The sequence below is a fragment of the Pseudophryne corroboree genome, chromosome 9 (assembly GCF_028390025.1).
Source record: "Pseudophryne corroboree isolate aPseCor3 chromosome 9, aPseCor3.hap2, whole genome shotgun sequence".
Classification (NCBI taxonomy): Eukaryota; Metazoa; Chordata; class Amphibia; order Anura; family Myobatrachidae; genus Pseudophryne; species Pseudophryne corroboree.
Window position 1 is genome coordinate 167,838,857 of NC_086452.1, and position 24,920 is coordinate 167,863,776.

A 24,920-nucleotide genomic window follows, 5' to 3' on the forward strand; every position below is an offset into this window, starting at 1 on the left:
AGGGCATTCCGGAGGAAGTCATTCCTACGCTGATAAAAGCCAGGAAAGAAGTAACCGCAAACCATTATCACCGTATTTGGCAAAAATATGTTGCGTGGTGTGAGGCCAGGAAGGCCCCAACAGAGGAATTTCAGCTGGGTCGTTTTCTGCACTTCCTACAGTCAGGAGTGACTATGGGCCTAAACTTGGGTTCCATTAAGGTCCAGATTTCGGCTCTGTCGATTTTCTTCCAGAAAGAACTGGCTTCACTGCCTGGAGTTCAGACATTTGTAAAGGGAGTGCTACATATTCAGCCCCCTTTTGTGCCTCCTGTGGCACCTTGGGATCTCAACGTGGTGTTGAGTTTCTTAAAATCACATTGGTTTGAGCCACTTAATACTGTGGATTTGAAATATCTCACGTGGAAAGTGGTCATGTTATTGGCCTTGGCTTCGGCCAGGCGTGTGTCAGAATTGGCGGCTTTGTCATGTAAAAGCCCTTATCTGATTTTCCATATGGATAGGGCAGAATTGAGGACTCGTCCCCAGTTTCTCCCTAAGGTGGTATCAGCTTTTCACTTGAACCAACCTATTGTAGTGCCTGCGGCTACTAGGGACTTGGAAGATTCCAAGTTACTGGACGTAGTCAGGGCCTTAAAAATTTATATTTCCAGGACGGCTGGAGTCAGGAAAAGTGACTCTCTTTTTATCCTGTAGGCACCCAACAAAATAGGTGCTCCTGCTTCTAAGCAGACTATTGCTCGCTGAATTTGTAGCACAATTCAGCTGGAGCATTCTGCGGATGGATTGCCGCATCCTAAATCAGTAAAAGCCCATTGCACAAGGAAAGTGGGCTCATCTTGGGCGGCTGCCCGAGGGGTCTCGGCTTTACAACTTTGCCGAGCTGCAACTTGGTCAGGGGCAAACACGTTTGCTAAATTCTACAAATTTGATACCCTGGCTGAGGAGGACCTGGAGTTCTCTCATTCGGTGCTGCAGAGTCATCCGCACTCTCCCGCCCGTTTGGGAGCTTTGGTATAATCCCCATGGTCCTTACGGAGTTCCCAGCATCCACTAGGACGTTAGAGAAAATAAGATTTTACTCACCGGTAAATCTATTTCTTGTAGTCCGTAGTGGATGCTGGGCGCCCATCCCAAGTGCGGATTGTCTGCAATACTTGTATGTAGTTATTGCCTAACTTAAGTGTTATTGTTGAGCCATCTGTTGAGAGGCTCAGTTATATTTCATACTGTTAACTGGGTATAGTATCACGAGTTATACGGTGTGATTGGTGTGGCTGGTATGAGTCTTACCCGGGATTCAAAATCCTTCCTTATTGTGTCAGCTCTTCCGGGCACAGTATCCTAACTGAGGTCTGGAGGAGGGTCATAGTGGGAGGAGCCAGTGCACACCAGATAGTACCTAATCTTTCTTTTAGAGTGCCCAGTCTCCTGCGGAGCCCGTCTATTCCCCATGGTCCTTACGGAGTTCCCAGCATCCACTACGGACTACGAGAAATAGATTTACCGGTGAGTAAAATCTTATTTTATATATATATATATATATATATATATATATATATATATATAATGTGTGTGTATATGTACTAGAGGATGCTGGGACTCCGTAAGGACCATGGGGATAGACGGGCTCCGCAGGAGACATGGGCACTTTAAGACTTTGGATCTGGGTGTGCACTGGCTCCTCCCTCTATGCCCCTCCTCCAGACCTCAGTTTGATACTGTGCCCAGTGGAGACTGGGTGCATTTCAGGGAGCTCTCCTGAGTTTCCTGTAAAGAAAGTATTTTAGTTAGGTTTTTTTATGTTCAGGGAGCCTGCTGGCAACAGACTCCCTGCATCGAGGGGCTGAGGAGAGAGAAACAGACCCACTTCTCTGAGTTTCAGGGCTCTGTTTCTTAGGCTACTGGACACCATTAGCTCCAGAGGGATCGGTACGCAGGTCTCACCCTCGCCGTCCGTCCCAGAGCCGCACCGCCGTCCTCACAGAGCCGGAAGATAGAAGCCGGGTGAGTATGAGAGGAAAAGACTTCAGAGGCGGCAGAAGACAGCTTGATCTTCATAGAGGTAACGCACAGCAGTGAAGCTGTGCGCCATTGCTCCCATTCACCTCACACACATCGGTCACTGTAAGGGTGAAGAGCGCAGGGGGGGCGCCCTGGACAGCAATATAAACCTCTCCTGTGGCAAATGTACATATATACATGTACAGCTGGGCACTGTACATGTATATAAAGAGCCCCCGCCATGTTTTTAATAATTTTGAGCGGGACAGAAGCCTGCCACTGAGGGGGTGGGGCTTCTCCCTCAGCACTCACCAGCGCTATTTTTCTCCACTGCACCGCTGAGAGGAAGCTCCCCAGACTCTCCCCTGCTTGATACCACGGTGAAAGAGGGTTTTAAAGTAGAGGGGGGGCACATAATTGGCGCATATACATACTTGAAAAGCGCTACTGGGTAAACATTGTGTTTTTTCCTGGGTCATATAGCGCTGGGGTGTGTGCTGGCATACTCTCTCTCGGTCTCTCCAAAGGGCCTGGTGGGGAACCTGTCTTCAGAAAAGAGCTTCCCTGTGTGTGTGGTGTTGGTACGCATGTGTCAACATGTCTGAGGTTGAAGGCTCACCTAAGGAGGAGGGGGAGTGTATGAATGAGGTGTCTCCGTCGGCAGCGCCGACACCTGACTGGATGGATATGTGGAATGTTTTAAGTGCTAATGTTAATTTATTGCACAAAAGATTAGACAAAGCTGAAGCTAGGGTACAGTCAGTGAGTCAACCCATGTCTGTCCTAATGTCGCCGGGACCTTCGGGGTCTCCGAAGCGCCCACTATCCCAAATAGTAGACACAGATACCGACACGGATTCAGACTCCAGTGTTGACTACGATGATGTAAAGTTACAGCTAAAAGTGGCTAAATGTATTCGATATATGATTATTGCAATAAAAGATGTTTTGCATATCACAGAGGAACCCCCTGTCCCTGACACAAGGGTACACATGTATAAGGGAAAGAAACCTGAGGTCTCCTTTCCCTCCTCACATGAGCTGAACGAATTATGCGAAAAAGCGTGGGAAACTCCAGACAAAAAACTGCAGATTCCCAAAAGGATTCTTATAGCGTATCCTTTCCCGCCAAAGGATAGAATACGGTGGGAATCCTCCCCTAGGGTAGACAAGGCTTTGACACTCTTATCAAAAAAGATAGCGCTCCCATCCCAAGATACGGCTACCCTCAAGGATCCTGCTGACCGCAAGCAGGAGGTTACCTTGAAGTCCATTTACACACATTCTGGTACGCTACTCAGACCGGCAATTGCGTCTGCCTGGGTTTGTAGTGCTGTAGCAGCATGGACAGATTTCTTACCATCGGATATTGAGACCCTTGATAAGGATACCATTTTAATGACCCTAGGGCATATAAAAGATGCTGTCTTATATATGAAGGATGCTCAAAGAGACATTAGTTTACTGGGTTCCAGAATAAACGCTATGTCTATTTCTGCTAGGCGAGTCTTATGGACCCGACTGTGGACAGGTGATGCCGACTCAGAGGCATATGGAGTTTTTGCCTTACAAGGGTGAGGAATTGTTTGGAGAGGGCCTCTCGGACCTCGTCTCCACAGCTACGGCAGGTAAATAGAATTTTTTGCCTAATATTCCCTCACAATCTAAGAAAGCGCCTCATTATCAAATGCAGTCCTTTCATTCAAATAAAAGCAAGAGTACGTGGATCGTCCTTTCTTGCCAGAGGTAAGGGCAGAGGGAAAAAGCTGCACAACACAGCTAGTTCCCAGGAACAGAAGTCCTCCCCGGCCTCAACAATATCCACCGCATGACGCTGGGGCTCCCCTGAGGGAGTCCGCTCCAGTGGGGGCACGTCTTCAACTTTTCAGCCACATCTGGGTTCACTCACAGGTGGATCCCTGGGCAATAGAAATTGTTTCCCAGGGATACAAGCTTGAATTCGAAGAGGTGCTTCCTCGCCGGTTTTTCAATTTGGCGCTACCGACTTCTCCCCTGGAAAGGGAGATAGTGTTACATGCGATTCACAAATTGTGTCTTCAACAAGTGGTGGTCGAGGTTCCCCTGCTTCAAAGAGGGAAGGGGTACTACTCAACTCTGTTGAACCGGACGGTTCGGTCAGACCCATTTTGAATTTAAAATCCCTGAACCTTTACTTAAAACGGTTCAAATTCAAAATGGAATCGCTCAGAGTGGTCATCACCAGCCTGGAAGGGGGGGATTTTATGGTATCTCTGGACATAAAGGATGCATACCTGCATGTTCCCATATATCCTCCTCCTCAGGCGTACCTGAGATTTGCGGTACAGGATTGTCATTACCAATTTCAGACGTTGACGTTTGGGCTTTCCACTTCCCCGAGAATTTTCACCAAGGTAATGGCGGAAATGATGGTGCTCCTGCGCAAGCAGGGTGTCACAATTATCCCGTACTTGGACAATCTCCTCATAAAAGCGAGATCACGGGAGAAGTTGCTGAACAGCGTATCACTTTCACTGAAGGTGTTACAGCGACACGGCTGGATTCTCAATATTCCAAAGTCACAGCTGAATCCTACGACTCGTCTGCCCTTCTTGGGCACGATTCTGGACACAGACCAGAAAAGGGTTTTTCTTCCGATAGAAAAAGCGCAGGAACTCCTCACTCTAGTCAAGAACTTGTTGAAGCCAAAACAAGTGTCAGTACATCATTGCACTCAAGTCCTGGGAAAAATGGTGGCGACGTACAAAGCCATTCCCTTCGGCAGGTTCCATGCAAGGACTTTCCAATGGGACCTATTGGACAAATGGTCCGGGTCACATCTGCAAATGCATCAGCGGATCACCCTGTCACCCAGTGCCAGGGTATCTCTCCTGTGGTGGCTGCAGAGTGCTCACCTTCTAGAGGGTCGCAGGTTCGGCATTTAGGACTGGGTTCTGGTGACCACGGATGCGAGCCTCCGAGGTTGGGGAGCAGTCACACAGGGAAGAAATTTCCAAGGCCTTTGGTCAAGTCAAGAGACTTGTCTTCACATCAACATCCTGGAACTAAGGGCCATATACAACGCCCCACGTCAAGCGGAGATCTTACTTCGAAATCGACCAGTTCTGATCCAGTCAGACAACGTCACCGCAGTAGCTCATGTAAACCGCCAGGGTGGCACAAGGAGCAGAGTGGCAATGGCGGTAGCCACCAGAATTCTTCGCTGGGCGGAGAATCATGTAAGCGCACTGTCAGCAGTGTTAATTCCGGGAGTGGACAACTGGGAAGCAGACTTCCTCAGCAGACACGACCTGCATCCGAGAGAGTGGGGACTTCATCAGGAAGTCTTCGCACAGATTGCAAGTCGGTGGGGACTGCCCCAAATAGACATGATGGCATCCCGTCTCAACAAAAAGCTACAAAGGTATTGCGCCAGGTCAAGAGATCCTCAGGCGGTAGCTGTGGACGCCCTAGTGACACCGTGGGTGTTCCAGTCGGTCTATGTATTTCCTCCTCTTCCTCTCATACCCAAGGTGTTGAGAATAATAAGAAAAAGAGGAGCGAGAACAATACTCATTGTTCCGGATTGGCCACGAAGGACCTGGTATCCGGATCTGCAGGAAATGCTCACAGAAGATCCGTGGCCTCTTCCTCTAAGACAGGACCTGTTGCAACAGGGTCCCTGTCTGTTTCAAGACTTACCGCGGCTGCTTTTGACGGCATGGCGGTTGAACGCCGGATCCTAGCGGAAAAAGGTATTCCGGATGAGGTCATTCCTACGCTGATAAAGGCTAGGAAGGACGTGACATCTAAACATTATCACCGAATATGGCGAAAATATGTTTCTTGGTGTGAGTCCAGGAATGCTCCTACGGAAGAATTCCATCTAGGCCGTTTTCTTCACTTCTTACAAACTGGAGTGAATTTGGGCCTAAAATTAGGCTCCATTAAAGTTCAGATTTCGGCCTTATCCATTTTCTTTCAAACGGAATTGGCCTCTCTACCTGAAGTACAGACTTTTGTGAAGGGAGTACTGCATATTCAGCCTCCTTTTGTACCTCCGGTGGCGCCTTGGGACCTTAACGTGGTGGTGTTTCCTTAAGTCACATTGGTTTGAACCACTTAGAACAGTGGAGTTGAAATATCTCACTTGGAAGGTGGTCATGTTGTTAGCCTTGGCTTCGGCTAGGCGAGTTTTGGAATTAGCGGCTTTATCACATAAAAGCCCTTATCTGGTTTTCCATATGGATAGAGCGGAATTGCGGACCCGTCAATTCCCACCTAAGGTGGTCCTATCCTTTCATATGAACCAACCTATTGTCGTGCCTGTGGCTGCACGTGACTTGGAGGATTCAGAGTCCCTTGATGTGGTCAGGGCTTTGAAAATTTACGTGGCTAGGATCAGAAAAACAGAAACACTGTTTGTCCTGTATGCAGCCAACAAGGTCGGCGGCCCTGCTTCAAAGCATACTATTGCTCGCTGGAACTGTAACACGATTCAGCAGGCGCATTCTACGGCAGGATTGCAGTTACCAAAATCGGTTAAGGCCCATTCCACTAGGAAGGTGGGCTCGTCTTGGGCGGCTGACCGAGGGGTCTCGGCACTACAGCTGTGCCGAGCTGCTACTTGGTCGGGGTCAAACACCTTTGCAAAGTTCTATAAGTTTGATAACCTGGCTGAGGAGGACCTCCTGTTTGCTCAATCGGTGCTGTAGTCATCCGCACTCTCCCGCCTGTTTGGGAGCTTTGGTATAATCCCCATGGTCCTTACGGAGTCCCAGCATCCTCTAGGACGTTAGAGAAAATAAGATTTTAAACCTACCGGTAAATATTTTTCTCTGACGTCCTAAGTGGATGCTGGGGACTCCGTCAGGACCATGGGGATCAGCGGCTCCGCAGGAGACGGGGCACAAAATTAAAAGTTTGACCACTAGGTGGTGTGCACTGGCTCCTCCCCCTATGACCCTCCTCCAAGCCTCAGTTAGATTTTTGTGCCCGGCCGAGAAGGGTGCAATCTAGGTGGCTCTCCTAAAGAGCTGCTTAGAATAAAAGTTTGTTAGGTTTTTTATTTTCAGTGAGTCCTGCTGGCAACAGGCTCACTGCAACGCGGGACTAAGGGGAGAAGAAGCGAACTCACCTGCGTGCAGGATGGATTGGCTTCTTAGGCTACTGGACACTAGCTCCAGAGGGACGATCACAGGTACAGCCTGGATGGGTCACCGGAGCCGCGCCGCCGGCCCCCTTACAGATGCTGAAGAGAGAAGAGGTCCAGAAATCGGCGGCTGAAGACTTCCCAGTCTTCTTAAGGTAGCGCACAGCACTGCAGCTGTGCGCCATTGCTCTCAGCACACTTCACACCGCGGTCACTGAGGGTGCAGGGCGCTGGGGGGGGGGGGCGCCCTGGGCAGCAATGTAATTACCTTTACTGGCTAAAAATACATCACATATAGCCCCTGGGCTATATGGATGTATTTAACCCCTGCCAGGATTACAGAAAAAACCGGGAGAAGAGCCCGCCGTGAAGGGGGCGGGGCCTATCTCCTCAGCACACAGCGCCATTTTTCCTACACAGATCCGCTGGTGGGAAGGCTCCCAGGCTCTCCCCTGCACTGCACTACAGAAACAGGGTTAAAACAGAGAGGGGGGGCATTTTTTGGCGATAATATATATTAAGCTGCTATAAGGGAAAACACTTACTATAAGGTTGTCCCTGTATAATTATAGCGCTTTGGTGTGTGCTGGCAAACTCTCCCTCTGTCTCCCCAAAGGGCTAGTGGGGTCCTGTCCTCTATCAGAGCATTCCCTGTGTGTGTGCTGTGTGTCGGTACGTGTGTGTCGACAGGTATGAGGACGATGTTGGTGTGGAGGCGGAGCAATTGCCTGTAATGGGATGTCACCCCCTAGGGAGTCGACACCGGAATGGATGGCTTTATTTATGGAATTACGTGATAGTGTCAACACGCTACAAGGTCGGTTGACGATATGAGACGGCCGGCAAACCAATAGTACCTGTCCAGGCGTCTCAAACACCGTCAGGGGCTTTAAAATGCCCATTACCTCAGTCGGTCGACAGACAGACACGGACACTGACTCCAGTGTCGACGGTGAAGAAACAAACGTATTTTCCAGTAGGGCCACACGTTGCATAATCACGGCAATGAAGGAGGCGTTACATATTTCTGATACTACAAGTACCACAAAAATGGGTATTATGTGGGGTGTGAAAAAACTACCTGTAGTTTTTCCTGAATCAGAGGAATTGATTGAAGTGTGTGATGAAGCGTGGGTTACCCCCGATAGGAATTTGCTAATTTCAGAGAAGTTATTGGCATTATACCCTTTCCCGCCAGAGGTTAGGGCGCGCTGGGAAACACCCTCTAGGGTAGATAAGGCGCTCACACGCTTATCAAAACAAGTGGCGTTACCGTCTCCTGATACGGCCGCCCTCAAAGATCCAGGTGATAGGAGGCTGGAAAATACTCTAAAAAGTATATACACACATACTGATGTTATACTGCGACCAGCAATCACCCCAGCATGGATGTGCAGTGCTGGGGGGGTTTGGTCGGAATCTCTGACTGGAAATATTGATACCCTGAATAGCGACAATATTTTATTGACTATAGAGCATTTAAAGGATGCATTTTCTTTATATGCGAGATGCACAGAGGGATATTTGCACTCTGGCATCAAGGGTAAGTGCGCTGTCCATTTCTGCCAGAAGAAGTTTATGGACGCGACAGTGGTCAGGTGATGCGGATTCCAAGCGGCATATGGAAGTTTGCCGTATAAAGGGGAGGAATTATTTGGGAGTCGGTCTATCGGACTTGGTGGCCACGGCAACAGCCGGAAAATCCACCTTTTTTACCTCAGGTCACCTCCCAACAGAAAAAGACACCGTCTTTTCAGCCTCAGTCCTTTCGTTCTCATAAGAACAAGCGGGCAAAAGGCCATTCATATCTGCCTGAGGCAAAGGAAAGGGTAAGAGACTGCAGCAAGCAGCTCCTTCCCAGGAGCAGAAGCACTCCCCCGCTTCTGAAAAGTCCTCAGCATGTCGCTGGGGCCTTACAAGCGGACTCAGGTCCGGTGGGGGGGGTCGTCTCAAGAATTTCAGCGCGCAGTGGGCTCACTCGCAAGTCGACCCCTGGATCCTGCAGGTAGTATCACAGGGGTACAGATTGGAATTCGAGACGTCTCTTCCTCGCAGATTCCTGAAGTCTGCTTTACCAACATCTCCCTCCGACAGGGAGACGGTGTTGGAAGCTATTCACAAGCTGTATTCCCAGCAAGTAATAGTCAAGGTACCCCTACTACAACAAGGAAAGGGGTATTATTCCACGCTGTTTGTGGTACCGAAGCCGGACGGCTCGGTGAGACCTATTCTCATACCCCTTTTCCACTTACGAGCACGGGTCGCAGCCGGGAGCCTGACACGGGAGCTGCCCCCTGCTGCGACCCGTGCTCGGCCCCTTTCCCATCAGCAGTCACAACCCGGCATATGCCGGGTTGGTGACGCTTCTAGTGACGCGGCAGGGGCGGCGCAGGGAGATCACATGATCTCCCAGCGCCGCCCTTCCATACAGTGTAAATGGGAGCCGTGTCGCATCGACACGGCTCCCGTTTACACTACAACCCTACCCGGATCAGTCCCGTGTCCTACCCAGGTAAATAGCTGGGTAGGATTCACGGGTCACTTGATCCGGGTTTACCCTTTTCCACTTGCAAAAAACACGGGTAAATGCGCGCCCCCGTGCATTTACCCGTGTTTTTTGAGCTAGTGGAAAAGGGGTATCAGTCTGAAATCTTTTGAACACTTACATACAAAGGTTCAAGTTCAAGATGAAATCACTCAGAGCAGTGATAGCGAATCTGGAAGAAGGGGACTTTATGGTGTCCTTGGACATCAAGGATGCTTACCTCCATGTCCCAATTTGCCCTTCAAACCAAGGGTACCTCAGGTTCGTGGTACAAAACTGTCACTATCAGTTTCAGACGTTGCCGTTTGGATTGTCCACGGCACCCCGGGTCTTTACCAAGGTTATGGCCGAAATGATTCTTCTTCGAAGAAAAGGCGTATTAATTATCCCTTACTTGGACGATCTCCTGATAAGGGCAAGATCCAGAGAACAGTTAGAGGCCGGTGTAGCACTAACCCAAGTAGTGCTGCAACAGCACGGGTGGATTCTAAATTTTCCAAAATCCCAGCTGAGCCCGACGACACGTCTGCTGTTCCTAGGGATGATTCTGGACACAGTTCAGAAAAAGGTTTTTCTCCCGGAGGAGAAAGCCAGGGAGTTATCCGAGCTACTCAGGAACCTCCTAAAACCAGGAAAAGTGTCAGTGCATCAATGCACAAGAGTCCTGGGTAAATGGTGGCTTCTTACGAAGCGATTCCATTCGGCAGATTCCACGCAAGAACCTTTCAGTGGGATCTGCTGGACAAATGGTCCGGATCGCATCTTCAGATGCATCAGCGGATATCCCCGTCTCCAACGACAAGGGGGTCTCTTCTGTGGTGGTTGCAGAGTGCTCACCTTTTTGGAGGGCCGCAGATTCGGCATTCAGGACTGGGTCCTGGTGACCACAAATGCCAGCCTGAGAGGCTGGGGAGCAGTCACACAGGGAAGAAATTTCCAGGGAGTGTGGTCAAGCCTGGAGACTTCACTTCACATAAATATACTGGAGCTAAGGGCAATTTACAATGCTCTAAGCCTGGCAAGACCTCTGCTTCAGGGTCAGCCGGTGTTGATCCAGTAGGGCAACACCACGGCAGTCGCCCACGTAAACAGACAGGGCGACACAAGAAGCAGGAGGGCAATGGCAGAAGCTGCAAGGATTTTTCACTGGGCAGAAAATCATGTGATAGCACTGTCAGCAGTGTTCATTCCGGGAGTGGACAACTGGGAAGCAGACTTCCTCAGCAGACACGATCACCACCCGGGAGAGTGGGGACTTCATCCAGAAGTCTTCCACATGATTGTGAACCGTTGGGAAAAACCGAAGGTGGACATAATGGCGTCCCGCCTCAACAAAAAACTGGACAGGTATTGCGCCAGGTCAAGAGACCCTCAGGCAATAGCTGTGGACGCGTTGGTAACACCATGGGTGTACCAGTCAATGTATGTGTTCCCCCCCTCTGCCTCTCATACCCAAGGTACTGAGAATTATAAGGCGAAGGGGAGTAAGAACGATACTCGTGGCTCCGGATTTGCCAAAAAAGACTTGGTACCCGGAACTTCAAGAGATGCGCACGGAGGATCCGTGCACTCTACCTCTAGACTTACCGCGGCTGCGTTTGACGGCATGGCGGTTGAACGCCGGATCCTGAAGGAGAGGGCTCCGACGGAGGAATTTCAACTGGGTCGATTCCTACATTTCCTGCAAACAGGATTGTCTATGGGCCTCAAATTGGGGTCCATTAAGTTTCAAATTTCGGCCCTGTCGATTTTCTTCCAGAAAGAATTGGCTTCAGTTCCTGAAGTCCAAGCTTTTGTCAAAGGAGTACTACATATACAGCCCCGGTTGTGCCTCCAGTGGCACTGTGGGATCTCAATGTAGTTTTGGGATTCCTCAAATCCCATTGGTTTGAGCCACTCAAATCGGTGGATTTGAAATATCTTACATGGAAAGTGACCATGCTACTGGCCCTGGCTTCGGCCAGGAGAGTGTCAGAATTGGCGGCTTTTTCGTACAAAAGCCATATCTGATTTTCCATTGGGACAGGGCAGAACTGCGGACGCGTCCTCAGTTTCTCCCTAAGGTGGTATCAGCGTTTCACCTGAACCAAGCTATTGTGGTGCCTGCGGCTTCTAGCGACTTGGAGGACTCCAAGTTGTTCGACGTTGTCAGAGCCTTAAAAATATATATATATATATATTTCAAGGACGGCTGGAGTCAGAAAGTCTGACTCGCTGTTTATACTGTATGCACCCAACAAGCTGGGTGTTCCTGCGTCTAAGCAGACGATTGCTCGTTGGATTTGTAGCACAATTCAACTTGTGCATTCTGTGGCAGGCCTGCCACAGCCAAAATCTGTAAATGCCCACTCCACAAGGAAGGTGGGCTCACCTTGGGCGGCTGCCCGAGGGGTCTCGGCATTACAACGCTGCCGAGCAGCTACGTGGTCAGGGGAGAACACGTTTTTAAAATTCTACAAATTTGATACCCTGGCTAAGGAGGACCTGGAGTTCTCTCATTCGGTGCTGCAGAGTCATCCGCACTCTCCCGCCCGTTTGGGAGCTTTGGTATAATCCCCATGGTCCTGACGGAGTCCCCAGCATCCACTTAGGACGTCAGAGAAAATAAGAATTTACTTACCGATAATTCTATTTCTCGTAGTCCGTAGTGGATGCTGGGCGCCCATCCCAAGTGCGGATTGTCTGCAATACTTGTACATAGTTATTGTTACAAAAATCGGGTTATTATTGTTGGAAGCCATCTTTTCAGAGGCTCCTCTGTTATCATGCTGTTAACTGGGTTCAGATCTCAAGTTGTACAGTGTGATTGGTGTGGCTGGTATGAGTCTTACCCGGGATTCAAAATCCTTCCTTATTGTGTACGCTCGTCCGGGCACAGTATCCTAACTGAGGCTTGGAGGAGGGTCATAGGGGGAGGAGCCAGTGCACACCACCTAGTGGTCAAACTTTTAATTTTGTGCCCTGTCTCCTGCGGAGCCGCTGATCCCCATGGTCCTGACTGAGTCCCCAGCATCCACTACGGACTACGAGAAATAGAATTATCGGTAAGTAAATTCTTATTTTCTCGTAGTCCGTAGAGGATGCTGGGCGCCCGTCCCAAGTGCGGACTTCTTCTGCAAGACTAGTATATAGTTTTGCTTACATAAGGGTTATGTTATAGTTTTCATCGGTCTTGGACTGATGCTATGTTTTCATACTGTTAACTGGGTAGTATATCACAAGTTATACGGTGTGATTGGTGTGGCTGGTATGAATCTTGCCCTTGGATTAACAATAATCCTTTCCTCGTACTGTCCGTCTCCTCTGGGCACAGTTTCTCTGAGGTCTGGAGGAGGGGCATAGAGGAAGGAGCCAGTGCACACCCAGATCCAAAGACTTAAAGTGCCCATGTCTCCTGCGGAGCCTATCTATCCCCATGGTCCTTACGGAGTCCCAGCAACCTCTAGGACGTTATATATATATATATATATATATTTCTCTGACGTCCTAGTGGATGCTGGGAACTCCGTAAGGACCATGGGGAATAGCGGGCTCCGCAGGAGACTGGGCACTCTAAAAGAAAGATTAGGTACTATCTGGTGTGCACTGGCTCCTCCCTCTATGCCCCTCCTCCAGACCCCAGTTAGAATCTGCCCGGCCCGAGCTGGTTGCACACTAGGGGCTCTCCTGAGCTCCTAGTAAAGAAAGTATTTGTTAGGTTTTTTATTTTCAGTGAGATCTGCTGGCAACAGACTCACTGCTACGAGGGACTAAGGGGAGAAGAAGCGAACCTACCTGCTTGCAGCTAGCTTGGGCTTCTTAGGCTACTGGACACTATTAGCTCCAGAGGGATCGAACACAGGCCCAGCCTCGGTCGTCTGGTCCCGGAGCCGCGCCGCCGTTTCCCTTACAGAGCCAGAAGCAAGAAGAACGTCCTGGAAATCGGCGGCTGAAGACTTCGGTCTTCATTAAGGTAGCGCACAGCACTGCAGCTGTGCGCCATTGCTCCCTATGCACACCACATACTCCGGTCACTGATGGGTGCAGGGCGCTGGGGGGGGTGCGCCCTGGGCTGCAATTAGAGTACCTTAACTTTGGCAAACAACACATAATATAGCCTAATCTATATATGTGTAAAAATCCCCTGCCATAATACAATTATAAGAGCGGGAGAAGTCCGCCGAAAAAGGGGCGGGGCTATCTCCCTCAGCACACTGGCGCCATTTTCTCTTCACAGTGCAGCTGGAAGACAGCTCCCCAGGCTCTCCCCTGCAGTTTCCATGCTCAAAGGGTTAAAAAGAGAGGGGGGCACTAAATTTAGGCGCAAACTGTATATAAAAAGCAGCTATAGGGAAAAATCACTTTCTATTAGTGTAAATCCCTGATTAAATAGCGCTGTGGTGTGTGCTGGCATACTTTCTGTCTCCCCAAAGGACTTTGTGGGGTCCTGTCCTCAGTCTGAGCATTCCCTGTGTGTGCGGTGTCGGTACGGCTGTGTCGACTTGTTTGATGAGGAGGCTTATGTGGAGGCGGAGCAGGTGCCGATAAATGTGATGTCACCCCCTGCAGGGCCGACACCAGAGTGGGTGGATATGTGGAAGGTATTAACCGACAGTGTCAACTCCTTACATAAAAGGCTGGATGACGTAACAGCCATGGGACAGCCGGCTTCTCAGCCCGCGCCTGCCCAGGCGTCTCAAAGGCCATCAGGGGCTCAAAAACGGCCGCTACCTCAGATGGCAGACACAGATGCCGACACGGAGTCTGACTCCAGTGTCGACGAGGTTGAGACATATACACAATCCACTAGGGGCATCCGTTGCATGATTTCGGCAATGAAAAATGTGTTACACATTTCTGACATTAACCCAAGTACCACTAAAAAGGGGTTTTATGTTTGGGGAGAAAAAGCAGCCAGTGTTTTGTTCCCCCATCAGATGAATTGAATGAAGTGTGTGAAGAAGCGTGGGTTTCCCCCGATAAGAAACTGGTATTTTCTAGAAAGTTACTAATGGCGTACCCTTTCCCGCCAGAGGATAGGTCACGTTGGGAGATATCCCCTAGGGTGGATAAGGCACTCACACGTTTGTCAAAAAAGGTGGCACTGCCGTCTCAGGATACGGCCACCTTGAAGGAGCCTGCTGATAGAAAGCAGGAGGAAATCCTGAAGTCTGTATATACACACTCAGGTACAATACTGAGACCAGCAATTGCCTCAGCATGGAGGTGTAGTGCTGCTGCAGCGTGGTCTGATACCCTGTCAGATAATAGTGTTACCCTTGACAGGGATACTATTTTGCTAACCATAGAGCATATTAAAGATGTCGTCTTATATATGAGGGATGCACAGAGGGATATTTGCCGGCTGGCATCCAGAATTAATGCAATGTCCATTTCTGCCAGGAGGGTATTATGGACCCGGCAGTGGACAGGTGATGCTGATTCTAAAAGGCACGTGGAGATTCTGCCTTATAAGGGTGAGGAATTGTTTGGGGATGGTCTCTCGGACCTCGTATCCACAGCAACAGCTGGGAAGTCAAAATTTTTACCTCAGGTTCCCTCACAGCCTAAGAAAGCACCGTATTATCAGGTACAGTCCTTTCGGCCTCAGAAAAGCAAGCGGGTCAAAGGCGCTTCCTTTCTGCCAGAGGCAAGGGAAGAAGGAAAAAGGCTGCACCAGACAGCCAGTTCCCAGGATCAAAAATCTTCCCCCGCTTCCTCTAAGTCCACCGCATGACGCTGGGGCTCCACAGGCTGAGCCAGGTGCGGTGGGGGCACGTCTCCGGAACTTCAGCGACCAGTGGGTTCGCTCACAGATGGATCCCTGGGTTCTGCAAGTAGTATCACAGGGATACAAGCTGGAGTTCGAGGCGACTCCCCCTCGCTGTTACTTCAAATCAGTCTTGCCTGCTGCCCTCAGAGAAAGGGAGGTAGTACTGGCGGCAATTCACAAGCTGTATCTTCAGCAGGTGATAATCAAGGTACCCCTCCAACAGGGACGGGGTTACTATTCAACAATGTTGTGGTACTGAAACCAGACGGTTCGGTGAGACCCATTCTAAATTTAAAATCCTTAAACATTTATATAAAAAAGTTCAAGTTCAAAGTACCTCAAGGGTGTGGTACAGGACTGTCATTACCAATTCCAGACGTTGCCGTCTGGTCTGTCCACGGCACCGTGGGTATTTACCAAGGTAATGGCCGAAATGATGATGCTCCTCCGAAAGAAGGCAGTTATGATTTTTCTGTACTTGGACGATCTCCTTATAAAGGCGAGGTCCAAAGAGCAGTTGCTAGTCGGCGTGGCACTATCTCAGGAAGTGCTGCATCAGCACTGCTGGATTCTGAATATCCCAAAGTCGCAGCTGATTCCTGCGACGCGTCTGCTGTTCTTGGGCATGATTCTGGACACAGAACAGAAGAAGATATTTCTCCCGGAGGAGAAGGCCCAGGAATTATCATCTCTGGTCAGGGTCCTCCTGAAACCAAAGCAGGTGTTGGTGCATCGCGAGTCCTGGGAAAGATGGTAGCTTCTTACGAAGCAAGTTCCTTCGGCAGATTCCATGCAAGGATCTTCCAGTGGGATCTGTTGGACAAGTGGTCCGGATCGCATCTCCAGATGCATCGGTTAATCACCCTGTCCCCGAGGGCCAGGGTGTCTCTGCTGTGGTGGCTGCAGAGTGCTCATCTGCCCGAAGGCCGCAGATTCGGCATACAGGACTGGGTCCTGGTGACCACGGATGCAAGCCTCCGAGGTTGGGGGGCAGTCACCCAGGGAAGAAACTTCCAAGGACAATGGTCAAGTCAGGAAACTTCCCTACACATAAATATTCTGGAACTAAGGGACATTTACAACGCCCTGAGTCAAGCAGAACCCCTGCTTCAAAACCAACCGGTTCTGATTCAGTCAGACAACATCACAGCGGTCGCCCATGTAAACCGCCAGGGCGGCACAAGAAGCAGGGTGGCAATGGCAGAAGCCACAAGGATTCTTTGATGGCGGAGAATCACGTGATAGCACTGTCAGCAGTGTTCATTCCTGGAGTGGACAACTGGGAAGCAGACTTCCTCAGCAGGCACGACCTCCACCCGGGAGAGTGGGGACTTCATCTAGAGGTCTTCCAGCTGATTGTGAACCGTTGGGAACGGCCACAGGTGGACATGATGGCGTCCCGCCTCAACAAAAAGCAAAAAAGATATTGCGCCAGGTCAAGGGACCCTCAGGCGATAGCTGTGGACGCTCTAGTGACACCGTGGGTGTACCAGTCGGTGTATGTGTTCCATCCTCTTCCTCTCGTACCCAAGGTACTGAGAATAATAAGAAGGAGAGGAGTAAGAACTATACTCATTGTTCCGGATTGGCCAAGAAGAGCTTGGTACCCAGAACTTCAAGAAATGATCTCAGAGGACCCTTGGCCTCTGCCGCTCAGACAGGACCTGCTACTGCAGGGGCCCTGTCTGTTCCAAGACTTACCGTGGCTGCGTTTGACGGCATGGCGGTTGAACACCGGATCCTAAAGGAAAAGGGCATTCCGGAGGAAGTCATTCCTACGCTGATTAAAGCTAGGAAGGATGTGACCGCAAAACATTATCACCGCATATGGCGGAAATATGTTGCTTGGTGTGAGGCCTGGAAGGCCCCAACGGAGGAATTTCAGCTGGGTCGATTTCTGCACTTCCTACAGTCAGGAGTGACTATGAGCCTCAACTTGGGTTCCATTAAGGTCCAGATTTTGGCTCTGTCGATTTTCTTCCAAAAAGAACTGGCTTCACTGCCTGAAGTTCAGACTTTTGTTGAAGGAGTGCTGCATATTCAGCCCCCTTTTTGTGCCTCCAGTGGCACCTTGGGATCTCAACGTGGTGTTGGATTTCCTAAAGTCGCATTGGTTGAGCCATTTAAAACCGTGGAGCAAAAATATCTCACGCGGAAAGTGGTCATGCTGTTGGCCTTGTCTTCGGCCAGGCGTGTATCAGAATTAGCGGCTTTGTCATGTAAAAGCCCTTATCTGATTTTTCATATGGATAGGGCGGAATTGAGGACTCGTTCCCAAGTTCTCCCTAAGGTGGTATCAGCGTTTCATTTGAACCAACCTATTGTGGTGCCTGCGGCTACTCGGGACTTGGAGGATTCTAAGTTGCTGGACGTAGTCAGGGCCCTGAAAATCTGTTTCCAGGATGGCTAGAGTCAGGAAAACTGACTCGCTATTTATCCTGTAGGCACCCAACAAGCTGGGTGCTCCTGCTTCAAAGCAGACTATTGCTCGCTGGATCTGTAGCACGATTCAACTTGCACTTTCTGCGGCTGGACTGCCGCATCCTAAATCAGTAAAAGCCCATTCCACGAGGAAGGTGGGCTCTTCTTGGGCGTCTGCCCGAGGGGTCTCGGCTTTACAGCTTTGCCGAGCTGCTACTTGGTCGGGTTCAAACACATTTGCAAAATTCTACAAGTTTGATACCCTGGCTGAGGAGGACCTTGAGTTTGCTCATTTGGTGCTGCAGAGTCATCCGCACTCTCCTGCCAGTTTGGGAGCTTTGGTATAATCCCCATGGTCCTTACGGAGTTCCCAGCATCCACTAGGACGTCAGAGAAAATAAGAATTTACTCACCAGTAATTCTATTTCTCGTAGTTCGTAGTGGATGCTGGGCGCCCATCCTAAGTGCGGATTGTCTGCAATACTTGTATATAGTTATTGCCTAACTAAAGGGTTATTGTTATGAGCCATCTTTTCGTGAGGCTCAGTTGTTGTTCATACTGTTAACTGGGTATAGTATCACGAGTTGTACGGTGTGATTGGTGTGGCTGGTATGAGTCTTACCCGGGATTCCAAATCCTTTCCTTATTGTGTCAGCTCTTCCGGGCACAGTTTCCCTAACTGAGGTCTTGAGGAGGGGCATAGAGGGAGCAGCCAGTGCACACCAGATAGTACCTAATCTTTCTTTTAGAGTGCCCAGTCTCCTGCGGAGCCCGCTATTCCCCATGGTCCTTACGGAGTTCCCAGCATCCACTACGGACTACGAGAAATAAAATTACCGGTGAGTAAATTCTTATTATTCACATCAAGTCCAAACCCAACATTTCGGGGCTCGCATGCCCCCTTTGTAAAGGTGAGTAACATACATACATTACACAAGTGATTACCTTATATGCTGTGAAGAAGCCCGCCAGTGCATCCCGCTCGGATCAGCGTCACGGACTTCCGCTCCGACGCTGGTCCCTCTCCTGTGACGTCACCCTCCCTGCGCCGTCCGGTTGTCTCGGCAACCACGACGCTGGCTGGCCCCGACATCCTAGTGCAGTTCCTATGATCCTCCCCACTTCCTTAACGCACACCATAGTAGTGTCTATCAACAGAGACCCTCCACTTCATGGAAAAAGAATGTATTTTAGGTGACAGCAGGCTATACTACATTAAAATATTACAAATTGGTGAGCTGATCAGTGAGTGCTGGGGTAGAGCCAGGACCCAGGTAATTGCTGCCCTCCTGAATTCTAATGTAAGGCACACTTCTAAACAACCAGTCCTATGTTGCAGTAAAAAAGCCCCTATTGGAGCACTGTCGTGATACATTATTCCAATCTACAAACAAAACGGACAAATATAAACTCCATACCTTACTCAATACTGATGTGTATAGGTGCATATTACTTCGGAAAATTTAATAATGCTGACTCAATATGTCAGCATATCCAATAATTTATAAAAAGATTTATAAACAATATCTATTGTTGGAAGCTGTGACCCTATCAAAACACTAAATGAAAAAAATACTGAAGGATATAATATAATGTATATGTAAAAGTACAATAAAAAATAAAAAAGTGAATCCCCGCCCCCTAATATCTGCATAAAGTGCTGCTGCATGCTGGTATTTTGCTGCCCTCCCCTTATAGGGAGGCTGTCGCCAATGATTCTGGACTCTAATGGCAAGCAATATAATGGTTATCCAACCACCTATAGCAATCTAACTAAACTCCTGACTGTATGGAAAAACCCAATACAAAAATGACTCTAACTTACCCACACTTGGGATCCTGTATATGTAAAAAACTTATGTTCCTGGCCCTGTGTCCACCTCCCCCCTCACTGAACCCTCCCCCACCGTCAACCTCTCAGGACTCCGTGTACTCCACGATTATCATCACAATGCTCTGCCCTATTGTTACTGCCCTTCATAAATCAGGATAATCAATAGTCCAATGTGTGGCTATAAAAACACATTCCATGAGAATTTTTCATTCAATCCTAGAGGGTTAAGGGCTATAACACACTGGCCGGTTTCTCCCGGATGGCAAAAAGCCGGACAAACTTTGTCCGGCTTTTTGCCATCCGGGAGAAACCGGCAGTCTGTCACACAGGACGGATTTGAGCCATGTGTGATGCTGAGCGCATGCGCAGCATCAGACACGGCTTGGAAAAAAACCGTTGTGTGAAAGCTCCCCTTCTCACACACACACACACACACACGGTTCACTGGCTGCAAAGACGGCCCGGCGCCCGCCCGGCAGCCGGACCTTCCAGTGGTGAGACCCGGCTGCAACCCGGCAGCCGGGCCGGGGCCGTGCAGTGTGAAGGGACCCTAGCCCTCGCACTGTTAACTACAATGCCGGCACGGGAAAAAGCCGTCCGGCTTTTTCCCGGCCGGCAAAAGCCGGGTAGTGTTTTAGCCCTCACGGTGTCCAGCTCATAGATACACCTTGTTTCCAACTGTCTCTGTCTCCCCCTCTGATGCTCTTGGGTACATGATCTATAATTTGATGTCTAAGATCATTCAGCGTATGTCCTGCCACTGCAAAATGCCTGGCTACTGGTTGTTCTGCTTGCTTCCCTAATAGGGCTTGTTTAATAGACAATCTATGTAGGGCCATTCTTTCCCTCATTGTGCGAATAGATTTGCCCACATAGTGGAGTCCACAGTGGCAAGAAGATACACTATGTGCGTCAATGTACAAGTCAACACATGACAAATTTGATAAATGTTATCTTTGTGTGGATTTTTAAAAGTTGACCCAATGATCATGATAGTGCATGTAGTGCACTTAAGGCATCTATAACAGCCCGGTTGTTTACTAAGAAAAGAGGATGATGCTTTACCTCTTGTAGCCTGAAACCCTGTAATATCTGTGTGTACTATAGTATCTTTGATATTACGGCCTCTAGAGAAACACATCATGGGACGTTTGTCCCTGAACCCCTGAACTGTACTATCTGTTGCTACAATGGGCCACAAAGCCCTTGTTGCCCTTTGGATCACTGGGCTGGCAATATTAAATTTATTGACAAATGGGATAATTTGTTTATCATCCTTCATGGATGGTTTCAGCAGGGTCTCTCTCGGAATCGCCATAACTTCTGCCTTTTGTAGTTTTAATTTTCTTGGATCGTATCCTCTGGCCATAAATTTGGAAATCATATTGTCCAGTTCTTGATTCAAAGTGGAACGATCACTTTTGATTCTAGAGGCCCTGATCATCTGTGATCGAGGGAGTCCTTCTTTCAAAGGCTTGGGATGATGGCTATTGGCCCGAAGGAGTACATTCTTATCCGTGGGTTTGGAATAAAGGCTCGTACTGAGCCTGCCCCCTACCAGAGATACCTGAACATCTAAGTAATTGAGAGAGGTCTCACTGACTTGGTAGGTATATTTAATGGGCGATGGTCTAGCATTTGTTTGCATCAACTGTATAAATGCCTCCTTATTGTGGTCAATACAGTTTTGTACTTTGCTGATTATCTCGACTGAGTGCCGTTTCTTATATGGAGCTGTGAATCTAATGACGCTGCACCGGGGCATGCTGTAATGGACAAGTGAGTGCCGGCAATATGACTTATATATTTATATATATATATATATATATATATATATATATATATATATATATATATATATATATATATATGCACACGCACAATTGTGGGTTATTCACAAAATTCTCCTCTTTCTCCTTAATGTTGGTGCAGAGACATAACATCACAGTACAGATAACCCACAATTGTTTTTTAACCCTTAAAATCAGAGTGCTACGAATGTGAATACAATATATCTCCTCTATAACAATTTGTGTTATTATCTTGTTTTAATAAACATTTTTTAAGATGGAACATGTTATCAATTGTTTTTAGGGCATAAGCCCCTTGTACACTTTCTGGTAAAAAAAATTTGGGTGTTGATAAGACACTTTGGTGCCAGTTCTTCTACTGTTATATTTCTATCTGTGAGTTCCTTCTAACAGGGAACCTAGCAGCCTCCTTTAAATCATTATTTTTGCACCAATTGTAGTGATAGTTTTAATTGGATTAATCCTTTAGCGCAGAGGGAGAGTATTTTGTTTTGAATATATATATATATATATATATATATATATATATATATATATATATATATATAAAAAAAAAATTTTATTTTTTTTTTACTTGTAAATTTTTTTTAAGTATAGTTGAAAGTTATTTGTTAAAAAAAAAATTTTTATGTCCTTAAAGGTGGGTACACACTGATGGATATATCTGCCGATCAATTGATCGGCAGATATATCTATGGACGGATCGGGCAGTGTGCTGTGCATACACACTACCCGATCCGTCGGGAACTGATGTCATGAACTGGGCGGGCGTGTGTACATGCCCGCTGAGTTTAGCTGTCAATCACCACCAACGGCTGCCGCAGCATGTGTATGGGCGGACGGCCAACCTCCCATACACACTCACAGCGATGCGCAAATATATCTGTAGATATATTGGTCGTCGGCTGTGCTGCGGGGCCGACGCGATATGTCTGTGAACGACTGAGTTCACAGACATATCTGCCCGTACACACTGGCCGACGGACCCGCGGTATATTGGCCGTTCAAGTGTGTACGGGCCTTTAGACTGTAAGTTCACACGGGCAGGGCCCTCAACCCTCATGTACTTATCCTTCTCTTACTTAAACATCCTCAATGGCACCTAATCCCATGGCTTCTGCCACCCTGATACTTATGTCAGTGTCATCTGCTGATCCAGAGTTTCTGGTCAAATTAGCACAGGCACAATTATTAATGCTGTAAATGGATCCAGGTAAATGCTGAGTTTCTGTGGCTGATGCGCACTAGGCTTTACTATTCTCCTCTCTTACTCTAACGGTGCTTCTGGAATCCAGTACTCGGGACACACTAACAGTACATGGTTTCCATATCTCCTTGCTGGAGAGATTTTAAAAGATCCACAGGTGGTTCTAATTATGTCACTTGCCATTTTGTGAGGAGACCTGGAAAATTATGCTCTGTAGTGTATCCTGAGGACTGGATTTGAGACGTACTGCTTCAAACTGATGTGCTGTGTATGCCTGAATGGATATTTATGTAAGTGTAATACAGAGAGCCCTTGTTACATAGTCACATCTATCATTGTGCATATCTCTACACTGAATAATTTACTTGGCAACACATTTTTGGTAAGGGTAGTACTTGGCTAAAAATAATCTTTTTTATATATATATATATATATATATATATATATATATATATTCTATCCCTATCTCTTTCTTGCCTATAGACAGCATGATTCAGATACATATGCTGCAACCTGATCTGAAACACTGTCCGAGATGCCCGTGAAGTGTGATTGGTATGGCGGCTGTATTGATAAGTTACTGTAGTTACTTTTACGGTGTTGCTTCCAAAGCATGTTGGCTAGTAACTTTGTTTTTCAATCCTACAGTCTTTGTTTCCGTCTGCTTCTTAGAAATGAAACTGCAGAGCCTGGATTCCAAGTAAGGGGTGACTGATCTGATGGGTGCTTAGGAGTACTTGAGTAGTTACACATTGTTGAATGAGACTGTTTATTGACTGTGGCAGGTGCACTCCACCAGCTACTGTGCCTGACATGTGCTTGTAATGTAGTTGTGACATACATTGACACATCACATAAGTATTTTGCAGTGGACTTCCTGGTAAACCTCCTTCATACCACCTGTTATGATGCATAATATAGTCCTGTTATGATTGTTTAGCAGAGTCACAGTAGTTGGTAATGAACAATCATTATAGACTGAGTTCTTTGTGTAAAGAGAATAACAATGCATGGATTCAATTCAATGCCGATTGAATAGCGCTGGGAGGGAGCACCAAGAGCTATTCCATTCTGCGCTAGGTACGCAATGCTGTATTGTGACCTAGTGCCACATCGTGGCGAGGCAGTTTAGTCAGAGGATGCCAGTTATCGTGACTATAAACACACTGTTTAGTCCGGAAGTACGGCCATTCTCCAAGTTAGCATCGCGCTGGATTAAATAACTCTGGGAGCTCCCTCAATCTGCATTGAATTTATCCCCATAATTGTTATAAATGTGGCAGAAGCAAATGTACCATCCTTAGATTTATTAAATGTAATATAGAAAGTTTACCCTTAAAGTTATTAATGGAAAATGTTACTATAAACCACTCGATACCATGAGATGCAATAGGGGATTCATGGTTTACTGTACAGCTATAATACAGTGTCAGTTGCACACCAAACAGGATTAAAAATGATGCTGTAGGGCAATGGTTCCCAAACTGGGTGCTTCAGTGTACTTGCAGGGGTGCCCTGGGTTGGTAGTCCAGGACCAATTCAAATTATTTATGGTCAGTGTAATAAATAAAACCAGTGCTGGATGCTGCCAATCATAAAATATGTGAATCCAGTACCTTACCACATAACAACCTAAGGATGATGTACGCAGCAATTCAATTATTCTGCCGATTGGGCGCCCAGCAGCCATGTAGGTCACCTTTTTCTCGCAACCCTACTGAGGTGCGATAAGACGTGTGCAAACTCTCCACTACACGGACGCTTAAAGCAGGACTTTATACGGGTTTAGCAGTTTTAGGCTGCTAAACCATGTCTGTTTCAGCATGTTATGCATATGTGCACAGTGGGAGTTTAAATAATACTGTTTAAACAGGAAACTTAGACCGCCAAACAATTCAATTGTTCACGCCGGCTGCCGCACATTGGCTCCACCATGGAGCATTGCAGTTATTTCTCCGGGCACGAACAGCACAACGTTTCTTTTCACAGTCCCCCGTGCAGTCGCTAAAATATGTGCGAAACTGCCTTTTGTATTCATGTCTGCATTTACTTTATCTCCCTTGTATGTCCCTAATTTCTGTATATCCAGGTCACTACGCTGTTCTTTGCTGTGTAACCATATAGCACCTTACTTATTAATGGCTTTAATACTAAGCAGACATTTTAGGACACTGGTCCATTTAGTGGCTGTTTGATGACGCCACTATTTCTACTT

General features: G+C 47.9%; 1 protein-coding gene across 3 annotated transcripts in view; it reads left to right on the plus strand.

The window, feature by feature from the left end:
• GTF2B (general transcription factor IIB) overlaps window positions 1-24,920 on the plus strand; it is a 108,887-nt gene that overhangs the window by 19,245 nt on the left and 64,722 nt on the right. The window contains exon 2 of one of the 3 annotated variants that reach the window (XM_063939949.1): window positions 23,354-23,405. The exons of the other annotated variants lie outside the window; for them this stretch is intronic. Within the exon in view, the coding sequence (XP_063796019.1) occupies window positions 23,380-23,405 (26 nt within the window). The 5' untranslated portion in view covers window positions 23,354-23,379. The remainder of the gene's footprint in view (window positions 1-23,353; window positions 23,406-24,920) is intronic. 3 annotated transcript variants of the gene reach the window in all.